The sequence below is a fragment of the Semicossyphus pulcher genome, unplaced genomic scaffold, assembly GCF_022749685.1.
Source record: "Semicossyphus pulcher isolate SPU_LCO1_2020_fin unplaced genomic scaffold, fSemPul1.0.p SCAF_2, whole genome shotgun sequence".
NCBI classification, from domain to species: domain Eukaryota; kingdom Metazoa; phylum Chordata; class Actinopteri; order Labriformes; family Labridae; genus Semicossyphus; species Semicossyphus pulcher.
The window spans coordinates 22,563,047-22,575,761 of NW_027211693.1; the positions used below are offsets into that span (position 1 = coordinate 22,563,047).

The 12,715-nt window shown below is 43.5% G+C and overlaps 1 protein-coding gene across 2 annotated transcripts in view; it reads right to left on the reverse strand.

Moving 5' to 3' along the window:
• Positions 1-12,715, reverse strand: part of gabrb2a (gamma-aminobutyric acid type A receptor subunit beta2a) — a 36,567-nt gene that overhangs the window by 17,662 nt on the left and 6,190 nt on the right. For both annotated transcript variants that reach the window (XM_069670618.1, XM_069670617.1), the window contains exon 4: positions 5,439-5,659. In XM_069670618.1, coding sequence (XP_069526719.1) covers positions 5,439-5,659 — 221 coding nt within the window. The remainder of the gene's footprint in view (positions 1-5,438; positions 5,660-12,715) is intronic.

Below are 12,715 nucleotides of genomic sequence, written 5' to 3' on the forward strand. Positions count from 1 at the left end.
GATTTTGTCATTTATTTTCAGTGTGAATGAAAGTCTAACACGAAGCTCAACCAGGACTGGAATGAAAGTCCCAAAGTCTGAACAGTCTGAACAGTTTTGTCTTTAATAAACTCTTGCAGTTCTTTTAAATGGAGGTTTCCACCTTTTCTTCACGTGGTACACATGTATGAACCGTAACTGCACCTAACTTTAATTCTCTTGTTTAACTTTTATCTAATTTATATCCATCCATCCATCATCTCTGCTGCTTATCCTGTTCAGGGTCACGAGGGGGGCTGGAGCCTATCCAAGCTGTCATTGGGCGAGAGGAGGGGTACACCCTGGTGAATCACAGGGCTGACACGTAAGCCCTTTTTACACTGCGGTTCTACCTCAGCGCCGTAACGTCATTTTAAATTGGACCAAGCACCTCCGGCGTAAAGCCACCGCAGTGTGTGTTTTTACACAGTGTTCCGGCGTTGCGGAAGCAAAAACGTGCGCGTGGTGTGAACAAACAGCTCGTACTCCAAATACACACACACGGCGCTGTTCTGCCCTGCCGGCTCCGCTGTTTACACAGACGCCGTTACACCTCTGCTACTACCTCTGCTACTACCTCTTCTACTACCTCTGTTACTACCTCTTCTACTACCTCTGTTACTACCTCTGTTACTACCTCTGCTACTACCTCTGTTACTACCTCTTCTACTACCTCTGTTACTACCTCTGTTACTACCTCTTCTACTACCTCTGTTACTACCTCTGTTACTACCTCTGTTACTACCTCTTCTACTACCTCTGTTACTACCTCTGTTACTACCTCTTCTACTACCTATGTTACTACCTATGTTACTACCTCTGCTACTACCTCTGCTACTACCTCTTCTACTACCTCTTCTACTACCTATGTTACTACCTCTGTTACTACCTCTGTTACTACCTCTGTTACTACCTCTTCTACTACCTCTGTTACTACCTCTGCTACTACCTCTGTTACTACCTCTGTTACTACCTCTTCTACTACCTCTGTTACTACCTCTTCTACTACCTCTGTTACTACCTCTGCTACTACCTCTGTTACTACCTCTGCTACTACCTCTGTTACTACCTCTTCTACTACCTCTTCTACTACCTATGTTATTACCTATGTTACTACCTCTGCTACTACCTCTGTTACTACCTCTGCTACTACCTCTGTTACTACCTCTGCTACTACCTCTGTTACTACCTCTGTTACTACCTCTTCTACTACCTATGTTACTACCTATGTTACTACCTCTGCTACTACCTCTGCTACTACCTCTTCTACTACCTCTTCTACTACCTATGTTACTACCTCTGTTACTACCTCTGCTACTACCTCTGCTACTACCTCTGCTACTACCTCTGTTACTACCTCTGTTACTACCTCTTCTACTACCTATGTTACTACCTATGTTACTACCTCTGCTACTACCTCTGCTACTACCTCTGTTACTACCTCTTCTACTACCTCTGTTACTACCTCCGATGCCGGCTCAGAGGCGGGACGACTTTGCCCCAACATTACGGCTCTGTGCGTTTCACATAGAAGACGGAACGAAACAGAGGCGTAATAATCCCGCCTTGAACTGGCAGTGTATAAGGGGCTATGGAGACAGACAACCTTTCATGCTCACACTCACACCTACGGGCAATTTAGCATATCTTTGGACTGTGGGAGGAATCCGGAGAACCCGGAGGAAACCCATGCATGCAGGGGGAGAACATGCAAACTCCACACAGAAAGGCCCACTACGCTCGAAACGATGAACCTTCTACTTCCACCATGCAGCCCCATCTGATTTATATCTTCTTAATTCTACTATTTTTGAATCTGTTCTTTTAAACCTGGTCTTAACACATTGTATGTGCTAAAAGCATCACTGCTCTTTGATATTAAAGGTGTACTCCATAATGATCTGGACTAAAAGAACTCCAAACACACTGGCTCCTACGTTTCCCACAATGCATCTTTCATTACGTTTTCAAACTCCATGCCCCGAGTTTTTAACACATGCTTCCTGTTACACATTTGTTGTCTTCAAGCCCCGATGACATCACTATGACATCATCAAGGTTATTTTCTGTGATTTGATAAAACTGCTTCAGGGCCACCGAGGATGTTTCACAGCTGTCGTGACAGGATGAGTAACACCTCATGAGGCGTTCACTGACTGATGTAAAAGCTGTTCCTTGACAAAAAATGTAAAAGATTATGAAAACTGCACGACCTCATTTTTTGGTTATTTAATTCTTCAAATAGGAATACATCAGGTACTTCTGTATTAGAGTAATTCTATTGTGAAGAACAGCTTAATGATTATGCAGGACTAGTGGTGGTAACTGCATGTTAACATGTTGGTGTTTACTTAACTAAAGGATCTAACTACTTCCTGACCTCACCGCTGATGATAAAGACCAAGATGAATTCTCAGCCAAACACACAACGACACAGTCACGCGCTCAGACGCCCTGGCAGGACGTGCGTTCACATAAAACAGGTTCTCCTCGAGTCTCCTCTCAGTTAGCTTCTCCTGCACATCCACAGCCGCCCTGCTGTTGCAACCAGCCGGCCCGTCTCTGCAGGTATGTGTCAGCGTGCTCACAGCGCACAGGCATCTGGCCGCGCTGACTATGACAGAAGCTTGTGTCTGGACTTGCTAGCATCAAATAAAACCTGAACCAAACCCACGAACCAAATAATGGAGGAGCCGGGAGGCACCGGCTCTGACAAGGACGGCGTATCGGAGGTAACAAACGCATCTCTCTGCTGCACGCACAACCTCAAATTTACCACAATCCTCTCCTGGCCCGCATTGGCAAAAATATGTGTTAGGCTTATATAATGGAAGATATAAATTACGTTTGTCGACTGTTGAAACAAAATGTAACGATGAATAATGTGGTGCAGTGCAGATACTTAAATTTTTTAAGCAGTCTTTGCACAAGAAGGGCATCTGAGTGAAGAAAGGAACGACTGAATGCTGCAACATCTTGAATTAGAAACAATAATCTCATCTTTTAAACGCGGACACTAATCTGAGATCATTCACACACACACACGCGCACACACACACACATATGAAGAGGAGGCGACATGAGAAGAGGCAGCAGCACAGTGATGGACGGGCTCTGCTGGCCTGTGAAGTCAAACACGCAGCATCAGTACAAATAAAGATTCAGTGTTTGTATTGAACCGCTACATTATTGATTATGAGGTATCAATTATGGATGACAGTCTTCCTCAGAGGCATCGCAGTCCAACACCACAAAGAGACGTCTTGCTGACGGCCCGAACCGTCCCGCACAATCACACTCAGCTGGGCCGTTTGTAGCGCCCTGCTTCATTATTGATCACAGCCGATCTATTATTGATATTGATGATCATCAGGGGACGCGAAAGGCTAACAAGGCGTAAACCTCCTCCTGCACTCTGATGTTGGTAAACTTCATGTTGGACATTATTTCTGTGATGAGAGCGTTTTTATCACCAAAATAAGAGCTGAAATTTGAGGTGTCAAAACGGATCAATAAGATGATCTGACAGGTTGTAAACAAGTCAACAGGTGATGGGTCTCCCGTCTGTGAGGTGTAACCAAAGACTTTTTGTTTCATTTCAACTGTTTGAATGTTGATATTAGTACAATTATTGGTATTTCAAAATAAAACGCCCAAATTGTGAGAATTTTTTTTTCATATTTAACTCTTACTGTTCTTTAAACGGATGTTTCAACCTTTTATTCTATTTATTTTATGTGGGACTAGCATTTATAGAATCTGTTTTGTTTAAGATGTAAATAATTTATATCTTCTATTTTATTTTAGTATTTTAAAATCTTCCTGTGTCTCTTTTATACGATGGCCGACAAAGGCAATCGTGCAAACAATTTCCATGCCGAGAAACGGACTGCAAACTCAGAAACAATGTCAATTTAAAAACACATGCAAAAGTCCATAACAAATGCAACGACGGAAACGCGCTGCAAATGAAAAAACGTGCTGCAAAAAGCCAAACACAAATGCATTAACATCAAACGCGTTGCAGATACAGAAATGATGCAAACCCAGAAAACACGTGCAAAAGAAAAACGCTGCAAATCCTGTCAACACAACAGAAGTGCTCCAGGCCTGTAGGGGGCGCTCAGTGTAACAAGTTTGTTATTGACGGATTGAGAGGGAGACAAGGCAGCAAATACATTAGCTACTACTTAGGCTTTGTAATGTTAGATGGCGTTGGAGCGAGTGTCTCTGTTCATGTACCACTGACGGCAAAAACTACTTTATAACAAGAGCGAAGAAATTACACGCTTTTGTTGATAAAGCGCTCCGGATCAACAGATAGCTTTGCTAAAGTAACAGCTGCTAACTGTAGCTTCTGTTAGCCGCGCAGTTAGCAGTACATTATATTGATAATATAAAGTATATTCATCACTAACTGAATGCATAGGTGCGGGGATGTGATGCATACAGTTTGTGCTAGTCCGTTTCTTATAATGGAAATCGTTTGGCCGTTGCAGCGTGATTGCCCTAATAATGTATTTTCATGTCATAACAGACACACTTTCAGTTGCATTGCTGGTGAATGGCACCGCAAAAATAAACCCACCTCGCTAAATCTTACTTTGACTTTGACTTGTTAATGATGTCAGAATACTTCGGCGCCCCACATACAGAGGCTACAGTCCTCAACACAGCGGCTGCAGGCTCGACTCCTGCCCTTGGCCCTTTGCTGCATGTCAACCTCTCACTCTCTACTCCCAAATATGTCCTGTCTCTCTTCAGCTGTCCTGTCTAATAAAGGCAAAATGGCCAAGAAAATAATTGTAAAAAAAAAAAAAAGGATACATCACACTTCCTGGTTGGAGCAAGCAAACCAAAAATGTCAATAGCTGTCCCTAATTGCTCAACACAAGCACAATCAATAAACAGAACTATGGTGTCTAAAACATAGTTTGGTAAAGAATTAAGAATTCCTAATTTTGGGTGTTGGTTTTGCTCAGTGGTTAAATCGGCAGCCAGTGTACAGAGGCTACAGTCCTCGATGCGGCGGTTCGACTTCTACCCTCGGCCCTCTGCTGCGTCTCATCCCCCATTCTCTCTTCCCCTGTTGCCAACACTCTCCACCGTCCTCTCACTTAATAAAAGGCATAAAGGGCCAAAAAATGTCAAACAATTTAAGATAACTTGGATTTGTTTTATTGTTATCGCAGTCTGGATTATTTTAAGCAAACTTCCTGCATCTCAGCTGATAACTTGGTGAGTGATGACAAAAATAAGACACAAGTTGTGAAGAAAAAAATGGTGTGTTTGTGAAGCTGAGCAGGAAATTGAAGATCAACAGTGGTTCAATTTCAAAATAAAAGTTGAATAAAAATGTCTGAAATGATCTGATACAATCACATCAGTCCAGCAGACATGACACGATAGATAACACTTACCTGAGTCCGTAAAGCACCGTGCCATCAGGATGCAGACGGATCATCCTGTTCTTCACGGTGACCCCGTGAACGAAGGACTTCTTGTCATTGAGGAAGTAGGTATCGGGGACCCACAGCTGGTCCGCCACCCGGTTATCCAGAGTCAGGTTGTAGGCAATTTCAGAGTAGGACAGACGCTTGTCTCGCCACGCTTGCTGGAAGTACATGGTCAGGGTGTAGTCCTGGAGGAGAGAGAGGAGGGGAGGGGGTCTAATTAGTGGAGCGAGAGCAGGATTTCAATCATTCAGGCAATAATGCTGTTAATTACACAATAAAGGAGGCAGGTAAAGGGCCGGACATTTACTATTCATAAGTCAGACCTGGAACAGAAGGACTCTTAAGGTGTGACACATTTTAAATCCTTTGTTATTCAGTCGACTCTCCTGAGCGACTCTTCCAGACAGGAGTGTATTATGTCCTCTCCTGGGAGAAATGTAAAGCATAAGCAGCGTTTCCTCTGAGCATGACCCCTCTATAGAAGTGTCACAGCGCGATGTACGGACTCAGCATAAAGAGAAGGTCAGCCAAAAGGTCATTGATGGTTCTGAAAGGCCACGGCCCGTACAAAGAGCAGTGGCTGCTCCAGTGGCGGGGTTAATATTCAACTCTCCTCACTTAATTTTGACAGTGAACCAGAGGGGAACTTTCTCAGCTGGCTGAGTATTGTCTCACGCTAAAAATATCTGCTTCCACTCCAACGGACCAAGGCACTCTCTCCCTCTAACAGCCAGTAGATTTCCTCCCTGTTTCTCTGCTTGCTTTTGCTTCTAATTCTCGGTAATAAACAAGCGAACCAGGGAGATTTAGGAGGGAGTTTAACCATTGCATCTGTGTACAGTTTGTTTTTTTACACACGCTCAGAGATGTAGCAGTAAACTGTATCTCCTCCTCTCTCCGTCTTTTCTCTGCTTCTCACTCTTAAAAAAAGACTTACACCCACACAGCCTCGGTAAAACACAGCACTGCAGTTGGATGTGCTCTGTTGCAGTGTATTGCAGTGCAATCGATGAGTAGGAAAACAAATTAAAAAATACGGCCCGTGAAATGAGGCCCTTGAGCTTTTACTCGAAGCAGCCATCATCGTTACTTTTATCGCAGTGTTTCTACGTTTGCGAGCCTTTTGTTTTTTTCTGTCATGACACTGCAAAGCCATCCCCACTTTCTCCAGCTCTCCTCATTCATTGCATGCAGTGTGTGTGCCACCAAAGCGCTGCGTAAAAAGGGCATCTAAAAATACATGAGCTGCTGCCATGTTGATTTTTTCAGGAGTGAAAAGTCAAGCGAGGACGGCGGCGTCCTTATCCTGTTTTACAAGAGTTCCCAGTGAACCCTCCTCTCACGCTCGCTCCCTCTCTGTCTCATTATCAGCCCGTCGATCGGATGTCTCTATCACCTCTGGGATCGTTAGCTGCCGCCTGCAGGCTCGGCATACTTCACCCACCGAGGCAGCATCTCCTGCAGAACGTCTCCGTCTTTCCCGCCATGCTTTGCCGTGTTGATGAAGGAACACGAGGAGCGGGAATCGTCTGAGGGGAAGTTACTGTAGCCCTCTCTCTCTGACTAAATGAGAAAACAGAAGCTAACTATATTAACCAGAGCCCCGTGGCAACAATCTGAGCAACGTGATTGTGTTGGAGCAGAAATTATTCAGCAACATGGAGGCACAGACTCACATTAACTATCACTCTGTGGTTTTCTTTCTGCTCCACGCGCTCTTGTGATCGAACTTGAGCAAAACATCTTTTGACATTTTTGTGGAGCCACAGACGTTTTGGACCTTTAATGTTTGCATTCATGGCTCTTAATTTGTATATTTTATAGTAACAGGGTAATAACAGGATTTATAGCTACAGCTAACAATTATAGTTATTATAAATTATGTTTAATGTGCTTTTAATTGATTTACAAAACGAGATCACAGTTTAAGAAGGTTAAAATGTGTCTACATTACTTATATAAAGGATTAATAAACCCGATAATGTCTAAATAATTCCTCTTTAGATTGGAGCTCAATTAATTTGCTCATGATTTCAGCAACATTTGTTTTTTCTACTTATAGATTGTGTCCAAAATCACTCTATAGTGAAGGCAAGTCCTCTATATTTATGTTTCCTAATATCGGTAGTCACAAATGTGCCTCAAGCACCTGTTGGAGTTTAAGCGTTTATGTTTAAAGATTATGGAGCAGCTAATGGACATCATGATTTGTATTCAACAAAACATGTTCAATAAATGGATGTAGCGTCCGAAATGGAAAGATACATGTGGACATTGGTTACCTCGGCTAGAACACGCGTCCACAATTCGCACCTCGCTGTTGCTATTTAAGTAAAAATTTGTTCTGTTTAAATTAAGGCACTACAGGACCTTTACAGTCTGCGCAATCCGTCTCCTCTTAGACCCTCGTTTGTCCGGTATCAACCAACGCCAGTTTTGCATCCATAACACGTGGAGCATTGCATTGTGGGAAAACTAGCAGACAGTAGTGCACATGCCACGGACGCAACTTTTCTCAATCCATTGTGGGAACTCTTGAAGGCCTGACTGCGAATAAAGTGAAACTTAGAATTCAGACGCTCAAATAAAATAGTGGAGAGCAAATAAAGTGCATAATACAATAAACTATAAAAAGATGGCTGACATGACAGCTCCCTTAAAGCTGCTGTGAGGAACTTGGTTTGTGTTGATTTTGGCGCCCCCTGTGGACAAAGCTGTGCCTCTTATCTTTAGTGATTCTGTCCTGTACATGCTTAAGTGGTGGTTTTTAAAGGGGACATATTTCAGCTCTGCAGTCAATTTTCTATGATTCTAATGTGTTTTTGAATCACATTCGTTTTAAAAATTGTCTGTATATCTTAATTAAATTATTTCCTCCTGAAATGAACGAGCCGTTTTGCCATTCAAAGGTAAGACCTTAGCCACGATTGGCTGACAGTAGGGATGTAACGATACCTCGCAATGCAGTTAAAAATCGATACATATAAGTGACGAGTCAAATCGATGAGATGAAGAGATGAATCGTGATACTATTTAAACACAGCAGAGGGCCCTAGATGCTTTTGGCTTCTCTTGTTCGACATCATCACGTCCTTTGTCTGTAGCTGAATAGAGGAGTAAATAAATTGTTTAATCATCGCAATTGTGATGTGCGCCTATGCAACTGGTTTTCAACGACCTATCAGCAGGAAAAGTCAAACTGATATCATTTTAGTGCAGCCCTTCATCAGTGCATCTGTAGCTGTGTCCCAATCCAGGGCTTTTCAGGTTCGCGAGGCAGCTTTTCAGTGAGTATATTCCCGTAATCAGCGACACCTCGTCCTGGTCTTTGTTAACGCTGTGGCCACATAAACGGATCGTCCACAGAGCGGACGTGCCGCAGAGTGTTTACTTATCGTGGCTGCACCTGCAGCAAACACGGCGTGAGGTTGTGTGTGTCGACAGGAAGTTGGGAAACGAAGGCTCAAGTCTCCTAAGTTACCGTCACCAGGCTTCTCATGCTGATTAAACATACATTTGAACGCTGTTAGAAACGGGAGATGAAATGCTGTATAAATAACCGACAGCAGCCCACAGGTCTGTTTGTATTTATAAAGAAACGTGGCGCTCCACCCGAACTCTCTCTACTGTTATGCGGGTGTCTGAGTTGGTGGACCAAGAATGGTACAAGTAGGGAGGGGGATTTATTTTGTTTGAAGATAACAGACCTAAAAGTCCCAAATAGCTTAATAGAACGGATTTCGGATCACAATATATAAACAACCTCAAAATTAAAATGATTATTTAAATTTATATTTCTGTATAAATATTTGAAAATTGTATCGTGAGTTGATCGTTACATCCCTAGCTGACAGTATTTGGAGTGACCGCATAGCCGGCCACACTGCACTGTCACTCCAAAGTTGTAGAAAACATGGCTGCTCTAGGATCAGTTATTCAGCCTTATATGTACGAGCCAGAATCGCCAGGAGGTATCGGAATGGTGAGTTGACTACAAGCTAGTGCAAGAAGACAGCCTAAGGTGATTGACGGTGAATGACGATTGGTCGATTTCAGCTAAAGCAAGGTTCTACGTAGAAACCTGCAGCTGTTCTGAACGGCCCATTTCAGAGGTGACGTTTTTAAAGATGTAATACTGGAAAAACACGGAAATATGCAGTTTTCACTTTTTCACTGTGAACAATAAACACCCCAAAATGATTCAAACGATATGGCCCCTTGAACAAGAAATCTCCTCCTGCTTCTTTAACAGTCACATGGATCACTCACTTTAAATGTTTGCACTGGAAAATGTAAACAAAGGCAGCGTGCAGTTCATTGCTTCATCTGACACCTACCCCCCGCCAGCAGTTTCAGGTATAAAAAAATAACTATAAAGAAATAATCATCTTGTCGCTGATGGTCTATTTGCTTATGTAGCTCAAACAGAGTAATCAGAAGTAATTTCCGTCTGTTTCATAACCAGTGAAAAACTCCTCACAAGAGCTTTAAAGTGAAGTCAAAACATCTCTATCGCCCCCTGCTGACTGGCTGCAGTATGGGTCATAAAGCCCGCCTCCTCCTTGTTAACAGATGATTCGAGTCAAACTATAAAATCAAAATACACGCCAAATACATTTTTCTCAAACATGGTTTCTGCGGCTCCACCCGCCGATTCTGCAAAAACATCACCAGCACAAGATGTCAGCGCCCGCCTCGGGGGAATTTCGGCTTCAAATAAGTCCAATGAGAGAAGATGGGGACTCCTTGTCCATCTTTTCATACGGTCTATGACTTGGACACAGCCAAAGATGTTTAACAGCAGTCATAGTGGGATGAACACAGGTGTTACTGATAACATGAATGATGCTCTGCTCTGTTCAAGCGACCCTCTGATCCATAATAAGTGTGACAGTTAACCTGCATGCACGAGACCCTCAAACTGAAGCAGCTAAAGGGAATCCAAAAAATGTTCTTGCTCTCATGTGTGTCCGTGTTTCTATGTGTGTGCAGAGCCTCGTTGGGTACGCTTGTGTGCTTCAGAGTATAGCGATGCACAGAGAACACCTGGGCCTGCACGCTGCCTCCTGGCTGTGCTATAAAATGGCAGCGTAATTACGGCCTCACAGATGGTGCTGCTTACCAACGCTCGGACATCACTTGAGCTCAGAGAGGGACACAAAATACAGCTGCCTCCGCCCTCCATCGCTCGCTCAGTACAGTCAGAGTTATTGCTCAAAGAGAAATTTGCAACATAAACGACTGGACCGCCAGAGAGAACAGTTTGCTCTAGGATGGGGAGAGGGGTTGGACGATTCTACACAAAGCAGGGAAATCCCAAAGAAAATCCTATCAGGCCACAAACATGTGCGGATCTTCATGTCACAATATTAAACCATACACACATTTTTCTCAACATGATGGCCCTCTGGTACTAAAACAAACAGTGCAAACACCCAATCAAAACACTTTTTAACAAAATAAAAGCCTGCAGAACCCTGTAAATTTAGCACCATTTCTTCATTTAACATTTTGTCTTATGCAATAAAAATAATCTCTTAGTAATAAACAAGACATTTAATGTGTTTAGAGCCTCTTCCTCCACACACACAAGATGGAGAACGAGAAGCAGGTGAGCATCGTAAGACGATAACACAGATAACAGAGAGACAGACGTCCCGTGCTGGAGTGTCGGTCTCCAAAGCGACCTTCAGTCTCCTTGTCACAAGCACTCCTCAGAAACTCCATTAACATCTCACACACACACACACACACACACACACACGCGCGGCCCAGTGAGCGTCAGTGAGGGAGACATCTTGTGGAGAGCACCAACATTATAAAAAGCATGATGACAGCACTGAAAGTATGAGCACGATGAGGATCCAGAGCAGGCCGGCTATCTTAAAGCACATCAGAGCTGGTTTACGACGACAGAGTCTCACTACACACTAACAAACCTCCATTAGCGATCTGACACAGTGACACGAGGTATATTTGTGTTTCCCGGAGAAAAATGTGACAGGGCTGCAGTTGTAACAAGACCTCCATTACAACTACATCAGCTGTCACCGGCGACACGGGAGGGAGCTGCCGACAGACCCGACGTCCTGCTCTGAAGCAGCTCATGTTAGACGCTCACTTTCTCTGTATGATGAAACCATGTTGCCTGTTTGATTTGTGTGGAGCTGTCTTAAGAGGCGTCCACCAGTAGATTCTTTTTCTTTTAGTACATCGTATTTTTCTGCACCACAAGGACCTTTTGCCGCCTTCTTTAAGCCTTTTTTTTTCAAAAACAAAACAGCTCAAAAAACATATTCAGCTTTGTGTTACTAGCTTCTTCTACTTAAGGCATTTTCCTCATTTTATAAGAATAGCTTGAAGACACGATTTCATAACAGAGAGTTAGACCTCTAAAGGGTGTAGCTGGGCCCAAAAATAACATTTTTGCATGGCCTATTAGCATCAAAATGTTCTTGCATACTTTCACAAATTTTGCACAAAAACATCTACAAAAAGAACAATACTTTCACTTTGCAATTATCACCATTTCCACAAGTACTCCAACAATTCCAACAAACCCACAGCATTAGAAACATAGTGCACACATGAACTGTCTGTGAGATCTGGTGTGTCTGCTCCTCTCTCTTCTGCAGCTCTACGAGAGCAGACAGACGTCCACCATATTGCCAACGCTTTCATCTGCCGCGTCCCTGCTGCAGAGCGGCCCAGCACAAGCAGAGAAGAATCAGCCCTTTAATAACAATGTCTGCTGTGCACGGCTACGAGGAGACCGCTCCACGTCCTGCAGACACCTCAGCCGTGTGTCTGTTCGCATGCACGAGCTGGAGGAGACGCCACAGCGGCACATCGACTGGTCAAGCTGAGTTTGCTCGCTGGTTGCGCTCTCTGAGTCCGGTTAAGTACAAGCTTCAAATTAAATATTAGGGGTCAAGGGGGAGTTAGTGCAATCTGAATGAGTAGCCGGCCGTGCTCGTCCTGAGGGTAGTGACAACATGGACGCCTTTATGACTCCCCTTCCAATGGGTCATTTTTCAGCTACTTAGCTCCAGTGGAGAAAGTGCCTGACAGAATCATTTAGGGAGTCATCAGCACATTAAAGGCTTTTAATGGAGCCGGCTAACTTAGTGCCTGTTTTAAGACACGCAGCTTCTGTCTTCCTGCACCGGCCATTATGAAAGAATATTACGACCTATTTTAACCTGGCATAACTTTGCTCTTGCAGGAGACTGCAAGTTTAA